This window comes from Salvelinus namaycush, chromosome 15 (assembly GCF_016432855.1).
Source record: "Salvelinus namaycush isolate Seneca chromosome 15, SaNama_1.0, whole genome shotgun sequence".
In the NCBI taxonomy this organism is placed as follows: domain Eukaryota; kingdom Metazoa; phylum Chordata; class Actinopteri; order Salmoniformes; family Salmonidae; genus Salvelinus; species Salvelinus namaycush.
The window spans coordinates 17,021,036-17,041,658 of NC_052321.1; the positions used below are offsets into that span (position 1 = coordinate 17,021,036).

The 20,623-nt window shown below is 43.7% G+C and overlaps 2 protein-coding genes across 2 annotated transcripts in view; one reads left to right on the top strand and one right to left on the bottom strand.

Annotated features, from left to right (window-relative positions):
- The window catches only part of LOC120060233 (formin-like), a 54,758-nt gene extending 48,813 nt beyond the window's left edge, over positions 1–5,945 (top strand). Inside the window, exons 15-17 of the mRNA XM_039009394.1 lie at positions 2,081–2,230; positions 3,559–3,640; positions 3,795–5,945. Of these exons, the coding sequence (XP_038865322.1) occupies positions 2,081–2,230; positions 3,559–3,640; positions 3,795–3,839 (277 nt within the window). The 3' untranslated portion in view covers positions 3,840–5,945. The remainder of the gene's footprint in view (positions 1–2,080; positions 2,231–3,558; positions 3,641–3,794) is intronic.
- A 1,982-nt stretch (positions 5,946–7,927) lies between these two features.
- Positions 7,928–9,929, bottom strand: LOC120059846 (gremlin-1-like). The gene is made up of 2 exons (XM_039008896.1): positions 9,786–9,929; positions 7,928–9,216 (listed from the first exon to the last, which is right to left on the bottom strand). Exon 2 carries the CDS (start codon positions 9,213–9,215, stop codon positions 8,664–8,666), a length of 552 nt encoding a protein of 183 aa, XP_038864824.1. The 5' UTR covers position 9,216; positions 9,786–9,929; the 3' UTR covers positions 7,928–8,663.
- Between the last annotated feature and the right edge of the window lie 10,694 nt (positions 9,930–20,623).

Consider the following 20,623-nt stretch of genomic DNA (forward strand, 5'->3'; position numbering starts at 1 on the left):
GCCCCGACCCTCACATTGGGGCCCCGTGTTAATAAGGCTCATAGACATCACCACAGCTAGCTACTGAAACGCTGGGCCAACCCTGGGCCAACCCTGGGCCAACCCGTCAAGGAATGGGATTACGGTTGTTTGTTATGGTCCATGTGGCCTCAAGACAACCACCATCATAGGACTAAATGGGTTGTAGTGAATTTGGATACTTGGTTGGTAAAATGACTTTATGGGAAGCTGATATGATACACAGTTTATGACATCAGGTTTGGGGGTTTGTTATAGTTTTCCTGGGCATCCTATGCAGTGAGTAATGAGGTCCTCTCCAGAACACGCAATCCTAATTTGTTCCTTATTTTTCAGTTTCCCTGAGGTCTCCTGATACGTCCACAGTTAATGGACCATTACAGTTCCCCTCCCTCATCATGCTCAATTTCATATGACACGACTGCAGCGTGTGTGCTGCTTACATACGTATGTGGTTACAGGGTGATTCGGTGAGGGATATTTGAACTGTCCCAACTTCCACTATCCATAGTATATTGAAGATGTCTTATCTCTGTTAAAGAAACAACAGATGATCACAAAAGTGAGTTTATCGTTCTAATCTGTTTTTGTATGGAATGTTTTAGGGGTCCAAATATCCTCTTGATATACCCGGTTGCCCAGGCTTTTTTAACTGGCCTATTTTACAGCCGTCAGTGAGGAATGCTGAACATAGGTACAGTAATAAACCGTCTCACGGTAGTTGCGTCATAGCCCTCCAGAAGTACGTGATATGTGTTTGTAGGACTTGGAGTGTGCGGGTGTGTCGTGTGCATGTGCGTGTGTGTGTGTGTGTGTGTGTGGTGCATCTTTGTGTTAATGTGTGTGTGTGAGCGAAAGTGTAAGAAAACGCAAGGGAAAGAGCTAAGCTCACCACACTACAGACTGTGTGTGATTTGTGTGAGCTCTGACACCTGACCCAGGGTCAGGGAAGGAGCCAATACAAAAGCGGCCTAGTTAATCACGCTGGACCGTGCTGGTCGGGTCTACAAAGGCTTCCAGAATTGATGCCCGGCTGTCCTCCCTCTGTTGTGTTCCTCCTGGGTTCTGCTGGCCTGGTCTGTTCTGGTTGTAGAGCGAGGCAAGGCGAGAATGATATACTGCACCGTCGGAGGAGGAGCACATGACAGTTATCTGAGGAATTGGGAGCAGCCGTCTGCCGCGCACATTGCCCCGTCCCCCAACAATCCCCGCCCAACATGTCTTACATTAGCGTCGCAACAGCCACCTACCATCTGGAGGTCAAAACCTCTGTGTCAATCTGGGAACATCTCCTGAATCATGACTCCTCTATATCAAGCGTGTGACAGACAGGCCTAGAAAATGCCTTTAATGTTTGGGTTAGAGAAAACCCCGGAGCAGCAGGCTGCTTTTCAAGCGCTGTGAGCACTGCTGAGAGCCTTGTGAAGAATTTAGATTTGGTTACAATTGAATTAGTCTGAGGATCTGCCATACACAGGGTTGTGGATTCTCTTCTCATAAAGACTGAGAATCTTGAATCTCTTCAAGTAGTACTCCCTTCTATTTGTCGATTTTAAGACCTAATCCACAACATGTTTGAGTCAAGCATGTCTCAGAGTGCAGGATGATGAACGTTACGAATGTGTGTGTGTGTGTGTGTGTGTGTGTGTGTGTGTGTGTGTGTGTGTGTGTGTGTGTGTGTGTGTGTGTGTGTGTGTGTGTGTGTGTGTGTGTGTGTGTGTGTGTGTGTGTGTGTGTGTGTGTGTGTGTGTGTGTGTGTGTGTGTGCGCATGTTCAATATCTGCCAGCACCATGCTGTGTTTTGATGTAACATTTACACATTCCTGTGATCATCTTGCATATTGTCTGCCAATAACCATTGTTCCTGGATCGAAACAACGTGTGTGTGTGTGTGTCAGCCAGATCTTGGCTAGATCCCCTGGCACTGTTCCCCTTCAGGCTGTAGTAGAGGTCAATGTGATAACGGGACCTCCGCTACCGGCTCTCCCCTGTGACCCAGCAGGATGTCCTCTCACTCTATCTCTCTTCCCTCTCTCTTCTTCCCTCTGTTTCTCCCACACAGCTTCCTGGACATGGTGGGCTACTTTGGGCTCAAACCAAAGTCTGGGGAGAAGGAGGTGGCCCCTGGTTACGTCTTCATGCTCTGGTATGAGTTCTGCAGCGACTTCAAGAACACGTGGAAGCGGGAGTGTAAGAACATCTCCAAGGAGAGGTGAGTGTAAGAATCCAGGCCTGCATCAGAGATCATATTAAATCACACAGCTTGTGATGAAGGGGACAGTTCTACAGCTCCTTTCCAACTGTATCTATTTCTAGAACCCTGAGTGTTCTTTTTTTGATGACATAAAAGGGGGATTTTTTTGTGATAGGGTCAAAGTTCATTCTTTACACTTTAAATATGTTGAACAGTACCTTTAGTCGCTCTTTTCTTACCCATCTTTATTAACACGTAGCAGATTGTTGGTGTCCATCATATTTATGTGTGGTACAAAACACCCCAACAGGGCGTTATAAATTCTGTAGACAGTGTGGAGTGGAGATGCTTTTACCAGTTCTTATTAAAGCACAGGGGCATCAAAGAGAAGGTAGGCAGGCCGGGACCAGGGCCTGGTACAGAGTCAAAGCCTGGGGCTGGATTTACGGTGTTTCATCTGACCCGAGGCATGGTGTTGGATGGGAGTCCAACTGCTGGATAGCAGCTCTCCTGGAGTCCTTCTGGCTTTACTGGCAGGAGACAGAGGCTCGTTAAAGACTGTGTGTTCTGGGAGGACTGTTAAACACATTGTCATGATCTGACCAGTCCACAGGGCTTCAGGCTTACTGCATATGGAGACATGCACACATACAGTCACCATACATACAGTAAAGCAGGGCAGCTATCTTTGAACTGGTGAGTTATGGACAGAGGTAATGCTCTCCCAGCCATTCCATGGATCCATGTGCTCTGTTAATTGTTTACTAGGCAATCATGTCCCGTATTACACACAGCTGATTGTGCTTATGTACAATTAACTTTATTTTAAATACGGTTTGCACACCCATAAAACCCAAGTGTTTTTAAGTCTAGCTCATTATCTCATTGGCCCACTGTCATTCTCCCTGCTTTAAGCGGTGGGCTTCACTACCTGCTAACTCCAGAAGGCTCAACAGAACAGAGTGGGGCTGTGAGGGAGGATGAGGACTCTCTGTGCCATGCTTCCATGCAGTGTTCGCGGTAAAATATAACATGTTGCGGCGGTGCTTCGCTGTGCCACATACAATAGTGCCCAGGGTGGATACATACTGTGGTGTGTACATGCTGCTATTACAGTACAAATACTTTCTGGAGGGACTGAGGCCGTTGTTAGCTAACTAACTCATGTACGCCAATGTTACTAACAGACATCAAGAGGTTTTCTGTCTTAGACATGACAGTGTTGTGCCACATGGTCAGATATGTGACACAATGTACAGATTTGAGGGAGTTGTCATGGTTTATGTAATATTATCAAAGGTTATTTTAACCTGGATAGATAGAGACATGTTTACTCTTTCTTCCAGGCTGAAGGAAGCGCAGGAGAACATGAAAAAGATCACTGCTGAGAACAGGGTGGAAACCAAGAAGATCAATGCCAACAGTCTGGTAAGAACTGGACTCCCTTCAACCTCCCTCAAATATTTTGATCAGTAACATGGTTGCTATTACCTTGGCTACTAACACAGTCGATCATGGTGGATCATATCATATAACACAATGCTATAAATCTCAGCTATCCCTTTTTCTCCTCTGTCAATAGAAAGAGAGACTGCGTCAGAAGGAAGCCAGCGTGTCCTCCAGCTGAAGAGGATGACCAATAAAGGACAGAGTGGAGAGAGGAAGTGGAGAGAGATGGCAGATGGGGAAAGTCTGCTGGCTTCACCACTTCTCGCCTTTAGCACCTGCCTCTTACCCAACATCATACCTCATTTAGCCCTCCGTGCCCCCACGCTGTGGACCTCTCTACTACGGCCCCATTCTACCATCCCTACTGACTGGACCATCTCCACCGCTCTCCATGGGGCACCCCTCTTTCACCTCAACCTCGTTCCCAGGTGAGAGGCACCTTGTGTGGCTTCCATCACTGTGTATCCCTAGGACCACCATCCAGACCAACACTTACACCATGGGAAATAGGAACCTGTCTGCCTGACACCCTGCTGTAGATATGCCGACTGCTAAGTCTATGTAGGCTGCTAAGTCTACACAGAGGGTCCATGGCTGACTAAACAGCTTACATGATGAGAATCACAGGGGTCAAAGGTCAACCTCATTCATCCAGACTGGTGTGACCTCTGAATGGCCAGCCTGTAGAGCCTGCTCTGAGGGGTGCTGGAGGTCAGGATAATGAGCACTGCAGCTGACATATCTACAATGCTGACCCCTAACCGCTAGGCTTCCTAGGCCTGCTGGAGCTGAGGACCTACATTCATTCCTCAGTCTGGGTTTCTTTAAGGACAGCATCACACATCCTGATGACATAATCCAATGCATTGTAGCTAGGTTATACAAATACAATAAATACATCAAAAATAAAGAGGAGGCCTCATTGTTGTTGGGCTATGTTAACAGATATGGCTACCAGGTGATGTTCATGCAGAGAAACTATTACGATTGAATGAGTAAGACATTCAGGAGTTGTTATTCTAACAATGATTCAGAATATGAAAGCAATATACAATACTATCATGTAAAGAATAGCTATTCGTCTGCTGTGGCCCATTTTTGAAGTGTGTCTTGTAAATGCATTTCATATGGTGTTTGTTTTCATATGAGCAGAGACTGAAACGTTTGACCTGATGTATTACGAAGAGAATCAGTAGTCTTTATTGGACGGAGAGTCCTGTTGAAGGCATAGCGATATGGGTCCTGGTCAGAAGGTGGAAACTGGATGTAACGGTGTTAACTTTCTCACTGCACCAGACTGACCCCTCCTGGGTGATAGCCAGAGAATGCCAGACCTTGGCAGCAATGCCTTGCTCTCATCCCCCGAGTCAGACATCACGCTCTGAGATGAACAAACAACCCTGCTATAAGCTACGCTGAGAAAAGCAACAGCTCTTCTGAGTATGGCTGCCCTGACACATTTTTTAAGTGTATATGATAGAATCGTTAGTTGTTCCCAATGAATGTCGTTCATGACATATGTATGTCACAATTCTAAGCACTTTCCTTCTTGCATCAGCTGTATTTAGTAGCTAAGCTACATCCCCTGTTATTCTCAGAATGGTGCTTAATCAAATGTATTGCACTTTTTTACACCTCAGTTTAAACTCCTATGCAATTCTATGGCTTGCGTGCTATGATAAGAACATTTATGAATTAATGTTGCAATAAAAATTGCATCATCCATTTTGAGTTTTTAGAGAAAACCATATTATATTTATTTAACAAAATATTTGTAATTTAACTCTGGAAGATTTAAACGTTGTCTTGGGAAACTATAAATGATAGGGGAAACTATAAATGATATGAAAGATTTATTTTATGCCAAAACATTAACTGTTTTCTCTTTGAGGCTGTATTTTTGTGTATTATTTGATTCCTACCCTTAGCTTGAGGAGGATACATGAATGGCTCAATAGTCAGGTGAAAAATGTGTTTAGTTTCATTTGGATGTGACATATTATGTAGAGCCTTATTCATTTACCCCAAATTCTCTTGTTTCATACCTGATCCAAACTGATAGGGAGAGTATAATTTGGCTAAATATATTGCCTTTTGATTTATTTAAATCAAGAAATGTTTTACTTTGTTTAAAAATAGAAACGATTACTCATATCAAGCCATATGTATACTTTACCCCTGTCAGAACCTATTGAGTGTAAAAAATAACATTGTTGTTTCATAATCATTGAATGTGCCATTATTTTGCATGAAGAGTTTTCATAATCTTACAATTGCAAATTGTCTGTTTACTTTACATTTTTTCAAAACCAAATTAGTAGGCTAGAAGTTAAATATTATGAAGGCCTATCTATAATGTATATTGGTTCATTTAGTTACAGGCCGATATATGTTTCCACGTTTTTTAGATGTTTATCGTAAAATAAATAATTTGCGCGAGGTCAAAGTAATAGATGACAAACATCACAAACATCACAACATTTCAGTCACCAAAGTCTTAACTGGAGTTTATAGATGAGGAACTTTGCAGCTATGGAAATGAACGAAATTAATAAGCATCCTTGTAAATTGTTTCTCTACTTTCAGGACTCCCTAATAGGCTTAACATTCAGACTCAGTAATGATGCAGTAACTAAACAAAGGTGAAAATATGTTTATTACAATGACTCAAGTAGCCAAATTGTTTCATTAATACATATTAAGAGGTTAATTTATGCGCTATTATTTATTAAATTGCACCTGTTCCTCTCAAAATGCATATTTTCATTATGAATGAATAATTGAAACATGTTAGAAAGCGCGATAATAATGGGAGAAAATAGACCTAAGTTAAATGGATAGAAATGGATAGAAACAATCAATTTCCCTGAAAACATGACTTGTGTATTTGCCTACAATTGGCCGCAAACTTGATTATTCTGCACTACATTAAGTACAGTGAAGGCATGGCAAGGCTAAATCGAAGAAAAGCGAGGCAACTGACATGTTCTTAGCCTAAAACCTTGCATTTCCAAGCGGATGTATTTTTTTACGCATGGGGTGGCAAATTACCATTTGGCAAATGCGCACGAGGCTTAAACAACTGGACAATAAAGATTTGATGAAGAAAACTCGGCATTACATTTTTAGCGAAAGGCTATTGATTGGTTGATGTATTTATTTTTAGAGAACAGTGTAGAGAACCATCTACAGTGCACCGTCTGAACAAAAAAATAGTAACGCAGCAATGGTTTTACAAATGCGTCATAGCGTCAGATTGTCCATTTAGGTCAGATTGTCCATTTAGCGTCAGATTGTCCACAGAAAGACTTGGGCCTGTGGCTGTGAGCCGAGGTAGAGGCTATTGTAAATTCTGATAACATCGTTTCAATGGGGTTCTTGAAAAGGTTGTTGTGCCTGACATGTAATTGCGTTTCTTGTGGTCTTTCCTCATAAATTATATTCGTTTTACGACGAAATGTAAGCTGTCCACGGGTCTAAGGAACGTATAAAAGTCCCAGCAAGAGGTTGGCTCGAAGCAAGAAGAAAATAACCCCATCGCTGGAGAAGATGCTTTTATTTGGTGTTTCGGATTAACCTAATGCATAAAATGTTCTGTATGAAATCGGGAGTCTTTGCAGTTTGGGTGTGGGTTAATTTACTGCAACTTTCAGACAAAGAATGTGAGCAAAAAACAAGCACGTTCAGTCAACACTGAACAATGTCAATAACTGTTTATTTTGTTTTGTGGATCACTTGCTTTGATATAATTATCAAACCGGTTGCATATACAATTGGTGTATGAATAACATTTTAAAACTAAAAGAAACGCTTCCATCTATAGCATTATAAACAATTATGTACACGGAGTGTACAAAACATTAAGAACACCTTCCTAATATTGAGTTGCACCCCATCCCCCTCCAATTCTTCCCACAGTTGTGTCAAGTTGGCTGGATGTCCTTTGGGTGGTGGACCATTCTTGAAACACACGGGAAACTGTTGAGCGTGAAAACCCCAGCAGCTTTGCAGTTCTTGAAACAACCCGGTGCCCCTGGCACCTACATACCCCGTTCAAAGGCACCTAAATAGTTTGTGAATGGCACACAAACACAATTGTCTCAAGGCTTAAAAATCCATCTTTGACCTGTCTCCTCCCCTTCATCTACACTGATTGAAGTGGATTTAACAAGTGACATCAATAAGGGATCATAGCTTTCACCTGGATTCACCTGGTCAGTCTGTGTCATGGAAAGAGCTGGTGTTCATAATGTTTTATACATTCAGTGAACATCGACCATTTTTATTTAAATGTCAAACTAATACAAACATTTTGTTTGTTTCGATTTATAGCGTCGAACATAGGTATAGGCCTAGCATACTTTACAAAAGCTCTCTTTTCTCCGCTAGGCTATACTGAACATTGGAGTCACAAATCAGTGGAGCATTCTTGCCACATTAAATAGTCGTCACTTATCTTCGAATTCCACATAGTGGAAACTAGTCTTCAACCATTATTTAAATGCATTGTCCGTCATATTCCCTTCCATTGAAATTTGTTGTGATTGCCTAAGGATGTTTCTGTCCAAAAGAGTGTAAACATCCTCTGTGAAATGGTTCTGCAGTCCTATTTGCGGAGGTTGGAAAAGCCGTGCGCTTGGTTACAAGTCAATCGGCAGCTTGTTGTGTTCATTCCATGTTATTATACCATGCAACGTTGCTTGCCACAGGCTGCTATTGCAATTTGATTAATACAACATTTGACACATAAAAGTATATGGTACAGCAGGCTTTGTTTACAAAATAGTATGCCCACGTATAGGCCTATCTACACAAGCCTATAACATGGGATGCACATGTTTGTAATTTATTACTTTCCTTGCAGATTGAACATTTTCCCATATTTGGAAGAGGGAAATATGCTCCCAGTCAGTCATATGGGTTTTTTCGTTCATGTGAGCAATCCAATAGCGGTATGATGAGCAGACTTATTGGCTGCATCCCGGTCAATCACACCACAGGACTAGTCCAATTCTATGGATATGCAGCGGCACTGCTTTACGCGCTGGATGCGCTTCTTCTTGGTGGGCGGCTGCTGGTCCGGGCAGTTCAAAGTGTAGGTCATGGTTGTAAATCGTTTCGGCTTGCAGAATGAACAAGACTGGAAGGCTCCCTCTTCCCTGCGGACATGTCTGGGGATGTAAAAAGAATTACACTGTCCGTAGCAGAACCTGTTAATGATGGTGCGGCTGATGCAGCCCTCCTCGTGGATGGTCTGTTTGAGTGGCTGGGTCTTGCACCAGTCACGTTTCAGATAGCGGCGCTCCGTGACATGCAACGCTTCTTGGCTGGACTCCAGCACCTCCTCAGCCGGTGCAGCAGAGCTCTTTCCCCGCCCTCGGGAACCAGAGCCCGCCTGCGGTGTCTGTGGTTGCTGCTCCGATTCGTTTCGGTTGTTTTTGTCAGGATGAGGGATGGCGCCTTGGGAGCCCCTGATCCTTTTGGAAACCACTGGAGATGACAGCAGCCCAAGGACGAAAACCATGCCACAGAGGATACGCGCCGATCTGGCCATCCTTGAAGAGGAAAGATACGTGAATGTTGAATCATCATCCATAGCCTAGCATTTTAATATTTGTTGTAAACGGCAACCCAGATTTACGCTGCGTAATTAATGCATGGGCTTTCTCGTCTGTTTTGGCCTCACGAAACATTACACACAACTTGCGATTTAAGAGGAATAGAAACATTAAACATTGCCTTTAATGAACATATTTATTTTCTTGTTTTTATATTCACAATATAGTCCACATTACCCAACTCAATCGTCAAACCAGAAAGAAGATAAAAGCTATCAGAATACAAATGTATATTTTATGGATTTTGCGGTATAGCCAAGTTATAGGGCGAAAGCCATTGAGTAAAACCGAATAAAGAAAAACAATCTTTCTGCATGAAAGTAATCATTTAATTTCACATTTATATTTACAATAGTCTACAATAATCATTGAGACATGTATTCTAACTACAGAATAGGTATACATACAACCACGTGTGACATGATAAGGAACCTAATTCGATAACATGCCCAAGTTTTACGCAAATACTTTCTCAGATGTTAAGCGTTGAACTTCACTTCACTCACCTGTCAAAAGCTCCAAGTAGCCGCAAATGAAATAATCTGTGGTGGGTCTTTTTATGAAATCTCCCGAGGCAATAGGCAGCTAATGGTGGAGACTGTAGTACTGCAGACGGGGCGCGCGTTGGTGGGAGTCTGGAGTCGTTAACGATTCCATAGAAAGCGGCTGGAGTTTCAATACAAAATGCTGCAGCGCCGGACTGTCTCCTTTTTAAATGTCTGCCAGCTGAGATGTGCACAACAGATCCCTCAACATTATTGGCTAAGCATGATGCAAGGAAAATCAAAACTATCCGCCCCCTCAACACTTCCCCGAATCCACTTTAAGAAAACAGACAACCAAGGAATATCATGGGGGAGGGGGTGTAGGAGAACTTTGGCACGTATTTCATGGAAACCATGCAGACTTCAGTGCTGAACTGGGCACACATTTGGGAATGTAATGCATGTCATAAATATAAAGTAAGTCTAGCCTATTTTACTCATCTGCATGTTATCTCTAATATCTCACATTTTCTATAGGCTATGTTTACAGAGGGGGAGAGAAGAGAGGGAGCAGTCATGGTTTATTTTACATTCTGCTTTTTACATGATAGAAATTACATGATAATGATAATTACATATTAGTCAAAGCTCATCTCTAAGCTCAGGGCCCTGGGTCTGAACCCTGCCCTGTGCAACTGGGTCCTATTCCTGACTGGCCGACCCCAGGTGTTGAAGGTAGGCAACAACACCTCAGCCACGCTGATCCTCAATACAGGGGCCCCACAGTGGTTCATGCTCAGCTCCCTCCTGTACTCCATGTTCACCCATGACTGCATTGTCACGCAGGTCTCCAACTCAATCATCAAGTTTGCTGATGACACAACAGGGGTAGGCCTGATTACTAACAACGACGAGACAGCCTACAGGGAGGAGGTGAGAGCCCTGGCGGAATAGTGCCAGGAAAATAAACTCTCCCTCAACGTCAACAAAACGAAGGAGCTGATCGTGAACTACATGACAGAAAAGAGAGCACGTCCCACCCACATTGACGGGGCTGTGAAGAGGATCAAAAGCTAAGACCCTCACAAACCTCTACAGATCCACCATCAAGAGCATTCTGTCGAGCTGTATCACCGCCTGGTATGCCAACTGCACCGTCCGCAACCGCAGGGCTCTACTGCCCGGTCAACCTAACATATCACCGGGGGCACACTGCCTGCCCTCCAGGACATCAGTGCCCTACAGTACCCAGTGTCACAGGAAGGCCAAGAAGACCAACAAAGGCCTCAGCCACCAGAGCCATGGCCAGTTCACCCCGCTACCATCTAGAAGGCAGAGACAGTACAGGTGCATCAAAGCTTGGGCCGAGAGATAAACAGCTTCTATCTCCAGGCCATACATTCACCACTAGCCGGTCTCTGCCCAGTATAATGCCTTGAACCTTAGTCATTGTTACTAGTCGGCAACCACCCGGTACTTTTACCCTGAACCTTAGAGACTGCTGCCCTATGTACATAGAGTCATTGAACACTGGTCATTTTAATAATGTTTACATGCTGTTTCCCACTTTATATGTATATAGTCAATTCTAGTCATGTCTCATCCTATATAACTACTGCTGTATACACCTTTTCTTTTTATATATTCGAATCAAATCAAGCTTTATTTATACATACTGTCCATACATACCAATATATATACACTGCTCAAAAAAATAAAGGGAACACTTAAACAACACAATGTAACTCCAAGTCAATCACACTTCTGTGAAATCAAACTGTCCACTTAGGAAGCAACACTGATTGACAATAAATTTCACATGCTGTTGTGCAAATGGAATAGACAACAGGTGGAAATTATAGGCAATTAGCAAGACACCCCCAGTAAAGGAGTGGTTCTGCAGGTGGTGACCACAGACCACTTCTCAGTTCCTATGCTTCCTGGCTGATTTTTTGGTCACTTTTGAATGCTGGCGGTGCTTTCACTCTAGTGGTAGCATGAGACGGAGTCTACAACCCACACAAGTGGCTCAGGTAGTGCAGCTCATCCAGGATGGCACATCAATGCGAGCTGTGGCGAGAAGGTTTGCTGTGTCTGTCAGCGTAGTGTCCAGAGCATGGAGGCGCTACCAGGAGACAGGTCAGTACATCAGGAGACGTGGAGGAGGCCGTAGGAGGGCAACAACCCAGCAGCAGGACCGCTACCTCCGCCTTTGTGCAAGGAGGAGCACTGCCAGAGCCCTGCAAAATGACCTTCAGCAGGCCACAAATGTGCATGTGTCTGCTCAAACGGTCAGAAACAGACTCCATGAGGGTGGTATGAGGGCCCGACGTCCACAGGTGGGGGTTGTGCTTACAGCCCAACACCGTGCAGGACGTTTGGCATTTGCCAGAGAACACCAAGATTGGCAAATTCGCCACTGGCGCCCTGTGCTCTTCACAGATGAAAGCAGGTTCACACTGAGCACATGAGCACGTGACAGACGTGACAGAGTCTGGAGACGCCGTGGAGAACGTTCTGCTGCCTGCAACATCCTCCAGCATGACCGGTTTGGCGGTGGGTCAGTCATGGTGTGGGGTGGCATTTCTTTGGGGGCCGCACAGCCCTCCATGTGCTCGCCAGAGGTAGCCTGACTGCCATTAGGTACCGAGATGAGATCCTCAGACCCCTTGTGAGACCATATGCTGGTGCGGTTGGCCCTGGGTTCCTCCTAATGCAAGACAATGCTAGACCTCATGTGGCTGGAGTGTGTCAGCAGTTCCTGCAAGAGGAAGGCATTGATGCTATGGACTGGCCCGCCCGTTCCCCAGACCTGAATCCAATTGAGCACATCTGGGACATCATGTCTCGCTCCATCCACCAACGCCACGTTGCACCACAGACTGTCCAGGAGTTGGCGGATGCTTTAGTCCAGGTCTGGGAGGAGATCCCTCAGGAGACCATCCGCCACCTCATCAGGAGCATGCCCAGGCGTTGTAGGGAGGTCATACAGGCACGTGGAGGCCACACACACTACTGAGCCTCATTTTGACTTGTTTTAAGGACATTACATCAAAGTTGGATCAGCCTGTAGTGTGGTGTTCCACTTTAATTTTGAGTGTGACTCCAAATCCAGACCTCCATGGGTTGATAAATTTGATTTCCATTGATAATTTTTGTGTGATTTTGTTGTCAGCACATTCAACTATGTAAAGAAAAAAGTATTTAATAAGAATATTTCATTCATTCAGATCTAGGATGTGTTATTTTAGTGTTCCCTTTATTTTTTTGAGCAGTGTATATATACTGTTCAAAACTTTGGGGTCACTTAGAAATGTCCTTGTTTTTGAAAGAAAAACACATTTTTTGTCCATTAAAATAACATCAAATTGTTCAGAAATACAGTGTAGGCTGATTTTTTATGGAATATCTACATAGGCGTAGAGGCCCATTATCAGCAACCATCACTCCTGTGTTCCAATGGCACGTTTTGTTAGCTAATCCAAGTTTATAATTTTAGAAGGCTAAATGACCATTAGAAAACCCTTTTGCAATTATGTTAGCACAGCTGAAAACTCTTGTTCTGATTAAAGAAGCAATAAACCTGGCCTTCTTTAGACTAGTTGAGTATCTGGAGCATCAACATTTGTTGGTTCGATTACAGGCTCAAAATGGCAGAGTTCCTTCTAGGCAGAGTTCCTCTGTCCAGTGTCTGTGTTCTGGCAGCTTCATTAAATAGTACCCGCAAAACACCAGTCTCAATGTCAACAGTGAAGAGGCGACTCCGGGATGCTGGCCTTCTAGGCAGAGTTCCTCTGCCCAGTGTGTGTTCTTTTGCCCATCTTAATCTTTTATTTTTATTGGCCAGTCTGAGATATGGCTTTTTCTTTGCAACTTTGCCTACAAGGCCAGCATCCTGGAGTCGCATCTTCACTGTTGATGTTGAGACTGGTGTTTTGTGGGTACTAATTAATGAAGCTGCCAGTTGAGGACTTGTGAGGCGTCGGATTCTCAAACTAGACAATGTAAATGCTGATGCTCCAGATACTCAACTACATTGTAGAATAATAGTGAAGACATCAAAACTATGAAATCATGTAGTAAAGAAAAAAGTGTTAAACAAATCAAAATATATTTTATATTTGAAATTCTTCAAAATAGCCACCCTTTGCCTTGATGACAGCTTTGCACATTTTTGGCATTCTCTCAACCAGCTTCAACTGAAATGCTTTCCCAACAGTCTTGAAGGAGTTCCCACATGCTGAGTACGTACTTGTTGGCTGCTTTTCCTTCTTGCGGTCCAACTCATCCCAAACCATCTCAATTGGGTTGAGGTAGGGTATTGTGGAGGCCAGGTCATCTAATGCAGCACTCCATCACTCTCCTTCTTGGTCAAATAGCCCTTACACAGTCTGGAGGTGTGTTTTGGGTCATTTTCCTGTTGAAAAACAAATTAAAGTCCCACTAAGCACAAATCAGATGGGATGGTGTATCGCTGCAGAATGCTGTGGTAGCCATGCTGGTTAAGTGTGCCTTGAATTATAAATAAATCACAGACAGTGTCACCAGAAAAGCACACCCACACCATCACACCTCCTCCACGTTTCATGGTGGGAACCACACATGCGGAGATCATCCGTTCACCTACTCTGCAACTCGCAAAGACACGGCAGTTGGAACCAAAAATCTCAAATTTGGACTCATCAAGGACAGATTTCCAATGGTTTAATGTCCATTGCTCGTGTTTCTTGGCCCAAGCAAGTCTCTTCTTATTATTGGTGTAATTTAGTAGTGGTTTATTTGCAACAATTCAACCATGAAGGCCTGATTCACGCGGTCTCCTCTGAACAGTGTCTGTTACTTGAACTCTGTGAAGCATTTATTTGGCCTGCAATTTCTGAGGCTGGTAACTCTAATGAATTTATCCTCTGCAGCAGAAGTAACTCTGGGTCTTCCTTTCCTGTGGCGGTCCTCATGAGAGCAAGTTTCATCATAGCGCTTGACGGTTTTTGCGACTGCACTTGAAGAAATGTTCAAAGTTCTTGAAATGTTTCGGATTGACTGACATTCATGTCTTAACGTAATGATGGACTGTCGTTTCTCTTTGCTTATTTTAGTTGTTCTTGCAATAATATGGACTTGGTCTTTTACCAAATAGGGCTATATTCTGTTTACCACTCCTACCTTGTCATAACACAACTGATTGGCTCAAACGCATTAAGAAGGAAAGAAATTCCACAAATGAACTTTTAACAAGGCACACCTTCTAATTGAAATGCATTCCAGGTGACTACCTCATGCAGCTGGTTGAGAGAATGCCAAGAGTGTGCAAAGCTGTCATCAAGGCAAAGGGTGACTACTTTCAAGAATATAAAATATAAAATATATTTTGATTTGTTCAACACATTTTTGTTGACTACATGATTCCATATGGGTTACTTCATAGTTTTGATGTCTTCCCTACTATTCTACAGTGTAGAAAATAGTAAAAAATTAAGAAAAACCCTTGAATGAGTAGGTGTGTCCAAACTTTTGACTGGTATATATATATATATATATACAGCGGGGCAAAAAAGTATTTAGTCAGCCACCAATTGTGCACGTTCTCCCACTTAAAAAGATGAGAGAGGCCTGTAATTTTCATCATAGGTACACTTCAACTATGACAGACAAAATGAGAAAGAAAAATCCAGAAAATCACATTGTAGGATTTTTTATGAATTTATTTGCAAATTATGGTGGAAAATAAGTATTTGGTCAATAACAAAAGTTTATCTCAATACTTTGTTATATACCCTTTGTTGGCAATGACAGAGGTCAAACGTTTTCTGTAAGTCTTCACAAGGTTTTCACACACTGTTGCTGGTATTTTGGCCCATTCCTCCATGCAGATCTCCTCTAGAGCAGTGATGTTTTGGGGCTGTTGCTGGGCAACACGGACTTTCAACTCCCTCCAAAGATTTTCTATGGGGTTGAGATCTGGAGACTGGCTAGGCCACTCCAGGACCTTGAAATGCTTCTTACGAAGCCACTCCTTCGTTGCCCGGGCGGTGTGTTAGGGATCATTGTCATGCTGAAAGACCCAGCCACGTTTCATCTTCAATGCCCTTGCTGATGGTAGGCTTTGTTACTTTGGTCCCAGCTCTCTGCAGGTCATTCACTAGGTCCCCCCGTGTGGTTCTGGGATTTTTGCTCACCGTTCTTGTGATCATTTTGACCCCACGGGGTGAGATCTTGCGTGGAGCCCCAGATCGAGGGAGATTATCAGTGGTCTTGTATGTCTTCCATTTCCTAATAGTTGCTCCCACAGTTGATTTCTTCAAACCAAGCTGCTTACCTATTGCAGATTCAGTCTTCCCAGCCTGGTGCAGGTCTACAATTTTGTTTCTGGTGTCCTTTGACAGCTCTTTGGTCTTGGCCATAGTGGAGTTTGGAGTGTGACTGTTTGAGGTTGTGGACAGGTGTCTTTTATACTGATAACAAGTTCAAACAGGTGCCATTAATACAGGTAACGAGTGGAGGACAGAGGAGCCTCTAAAGAAGAAGTTACAGGTCTGTGAGAGCCAGAAATCTTGCTTGTTTGTAGGTGACCAAATACTTATTTTCCACCATAATTTGCAAATAAATTCATAAAAAATCCTACAATGTGATTTTCTGGATTTTTTTTTCTCATTTTGTCTGTCATAGTTGAAGTGTACCTATGATGAAAATTACAGGCGTCTCTCATCCTTTTAAGTGGGAGAACTTGCACAATTGGTGGCTGACTAAATACTTTTTTGCCCCACTGTATATATAGCAAAAATAGGTTTTCAGAAATGTTTGCAAATTTATTCAAATAAAAAACAGAAATACCTTATTTACATAAGTATTCAGACCCTTTGCTATTAGACTCGAAAATGAGCTCAGGCGCATCCTGTTTCCATTGATCATCCTTGAGATATTTCTACAACTTGATTGGAGTCGACATGTGGTAAATTAAATTGATTGGACATGATTTGGAAAGGTACACACGTCTATATAAGGTTCCACAGTTGACAGTGCACGTCAGAGAAAAAACCAAGCCATGAGGTCGAAGGAATTGTCCGTAGACCTCAGAGACAGGATTATGTTGAGGCACAGATCTGGGGAAGGGTAACAAAACATTTCTGCAACATTGAAGGTCCACAAGTGGCCTCCATCATTCTTAAATGGAAGAAGCTTGGATCCACCAAGATTCTTCCTAGAGCTGGCCACACGGCCAAACTGAGCAGTCGGGGGAGAAGGGCCTTGGTCAGGAAATTGACCAAGAACCTGATGGTCACTCTGACAGAGCTCCAGAGTTCCTCTATGGAGATGGGAGAACCTCCATCATTCAGGCCTTTATGGCCAGACCGAAGCCACTCCTCAGCAGCAGGGACTGGGAGACCAGTCAGAATCGTGGGAAAGATAAATAGAGCAAAGTACAGAGAGATCCTTGATGAAAACCTGCTCAAGAGCGCTCAGTACCTCAGACTGGGGCGAAGCTTCACCTTCCAACAGGACAACGACCCTAAGCAAGACAACGCAGGAGTGGCCTCGGGACAAGTCTCTGAATGTCCTTGAGTTACCCAGTCAGAGCCCGGACTTGAACGCAATCGAACATCTCTGGAGAAACCTGAAAATTGCTGTCCAGCGACGCTCCCCATCCAACCTGACAGAGCTTGAGAGGATCTGCAGAGAAGAATGTGAGAAACTCCCTAAATACAGGTGTGCCAAGCTTGTAGCGTCATACCCAAGAAGACTTGAGGCTCTAATCGCTGCTCAAGGTGCTTCAACAAAGTACTTGAGTAATGGGTCTGAATAGTTATGTAAATGCAATATTTCCGTTTTTTTTCTCATTTTTAATACATTTGCAAACATTTCAAAAACCTGTTTTTGCTTTCTCATTATGGGGTATTGTGTGTAGATTAATTAGGGGAATAAACAATTTATTCCATTCTAGAATAGGATCAGAAACCTGCTCCTTTTACTCTCTGTTCCGAACGTGCTAGACGGCCAGTTCATATAGCCTTTAGCCGTACCCTTATCCTACTTCTCCTCTGTTCCTCTGGTGATGTAGAGGTTAATCCAGGTCCTGCAGTGCCTAGCTCCACTCCCATTCCCCAGGTGCTCTCATTTGTTGACTTCTGTAACCGTAAAAGCCTTGGTTTCATGCATGTTAACATTAGAAGCCTACTCACTAAGTTTGTTTTACTCACTGCTTTAGCACACTCTGCAAACCCGGATGTCTTAGCCGTGTCTGTATCCTGGCTTAGGAAAACCACCAAAAACCCTGAAATCTCCATCCCTAACTATAACATTTTCCGCCAAGATAGAACTGCCAAAGGGAGCGGTGTTGCAATCTACTGCAAAGATAGCCTGCAGAGTTCTGTCTTACTATCCAGGTCTGTACCCAAACAATTAGAGCTTCTACTTCTAAAAATCCACCTTTCCAGAAACAAGTATCTCACTGTTGCCGCTTGCTATAGACCACCCTCTGCCCCCAGCTGTGCCCTCGACACCATATGTGAATTGATTGCCCCCCATCTCTCTTCTGAGCTCGTGCTACTAGGTGACCTAAACTGGGACATGCTTAACACCCCGGCCATCCTACAATCTAAGCTTGATGCCCTCAATCTCACACAAATTATCAATGAACCTACCAGGTACAACCCCAAATCCATAAACACGGGCACCCTCATAGATATCATCCTAACCAACTCGCCCTCCAAATACACCTCTGCTGTTTTCAATCAAGATCTCAGCGAGCACTGCCTCATTGCCTGCATCCGTAATGGGTCTGTGACCAAACGACCACCCCTCATCACTGTCAAACGCTCCCTAAAACACTGCTGCGAGCAGGCCTTTCTAATCGACCTGGCCGGGGAATCCTGGAATGACATTGACCTCATCCCGTCAGTAGAGGATGCCTGGTTATTCTTTAAAAGTGCCTTCCTCACCATCTTAAATAAGTATGCCCCATTCAAAAAATGTAGAACTAGGAATAGATATAGTTCTTGGTTCACTCCAGACCTGTCTGCCATTGACCAGCACAAAAACATCCTGTGGCGTTCTGCATTAGCATCGAATAGCCCCCGTGATATGCAACTTTTCAGGGAAGTTAGGAACAAATATACACAGGCAGTTAGGAAAGCTAAGGCTAGCTTTTTCAAAAAGAAATTTGCATCCTGTAGTACAAACTCAAAAAAGTTCTGGGACACTAAAGTCCATGGAGAATAAGAGCACTTCCTTCCAGCTGCCCATTGCTCTGAGGCTAGGAAACACAGTTACCACCGATAAATCCACTATAATAGAGAATTTCAATAAGCATTTTTCTACGGCTGGCCATGCTTTCCACCTGGCTACCCCTACCCCGGTCAACAGCCCGGCACCCTCCACAGCAACCCGCCAAAGCCCCCACCATTTCTCCTTCACCCAAATCCAGATAGCTGATGTTCTGAAAGAGCTGCAAAATCTGGACCCCTACAAATCAGCCGGGCTAGACAATCTGGACCCTCTCTTTCTAAAATAGGTAAAGTCCCCCCTTATCTCAGCTCGCTGGTCACCATAGCAGCACCCACCTGTAGCACACGCTCCAGCAGGTATATCTCTCTGGTCACCCCCAAAACCAATTGTTCCTTTGGCCGCCTCTCCTTCCAGTTCTCTGCTGCCAATGACTGGAATGAACTACAAAAATCTCTGAAACTGGAAACACTTATCTCCCTCACTAGCTTTAAGCACCAGCTGTCAGAGCAGCTCACAGATTACTGCACCTGTATATAGCCCATCTATAATTTAGCCCAAACAACTACCTCTCCCCCTACTGTATTTATTTATTTTGCTCCTTTGCACCCCATTATTTCTATCTTTATTTTGCACATTCTTCCACTGCAAATCTACCATTCCAGTGTTTTACTTGCTATATTGTATTTACTTCGCCACCATGGCCTTTTTTTTTGCCTTTACCTCCCTTATCTCACCTCATTTGCTCACATTGTATTTACTTATTTTTTTCTACTGTATTATTGACTGTATGTTTGTTTTACTCCATGTGTAACTCTGTGTTGTTGTATGTGTCGAACTGCTTTGCTTTATCTTGGCCAGGTCGCAATTGTAAATGAGAACCTGTTCTCAACTTGCCTACCTGGTTAAATAAAGGTGAAATAAAAATCTGCTAAAATTGTTGCAACCCCTATTACTAGCCTGTTCAACCTCTCTTTCGTATCGTCTGAGATTCCCAAAGATTGGAAAGCTGCCGCGGTCATCCCCCTCTTCAAAGGTGGTGACACTCTAGACCCAAACTGCTACACACCTATATCTATCTTACCCTGTCTTTCTAAGGTCTTCGAAAGTCAAGTTAACAAACAGATTACCGATCATTTCGAATCCCACCGTACCTTCTCCGCTATGCAATCTGGTTTCAGAGCTGGTCATGGGTGCACCTCAGCCACTCTCAAGCTCCTAAACGACATCATAACCGCCATCGATAAGAGACATTACTGTGCAGCCGTATTCATCGACCTGGCCAAGGCTTTCGACTCTGTCAATCACCACATTCTTATTGGCAGACTCGACAGCCTTGGTTTCTCAAATGATTGCCTCGCCTGGTTAACCAACTACTTCTCTGATAGAGTTCAGTGTCTCAAATCAGAGGGCCTGTTGTCCGGACCTCTGGCAGTCTCTATGGGGGTGCCACAGGGTTCAATTCTCGGGCCGACTCTCTTCTCTGTATGATGTCGCTCTTGCTGCTGGTGATTCTCTGATCCACCTCTACGCAGACGACACCATTCCGACTCTCTTCTCAATGATGTCGCTCTTGCTGCTGGTGATTCTCTGATCCACCTCTACGCAGACGACACCATTCTGTATACTTCTGGCACCTC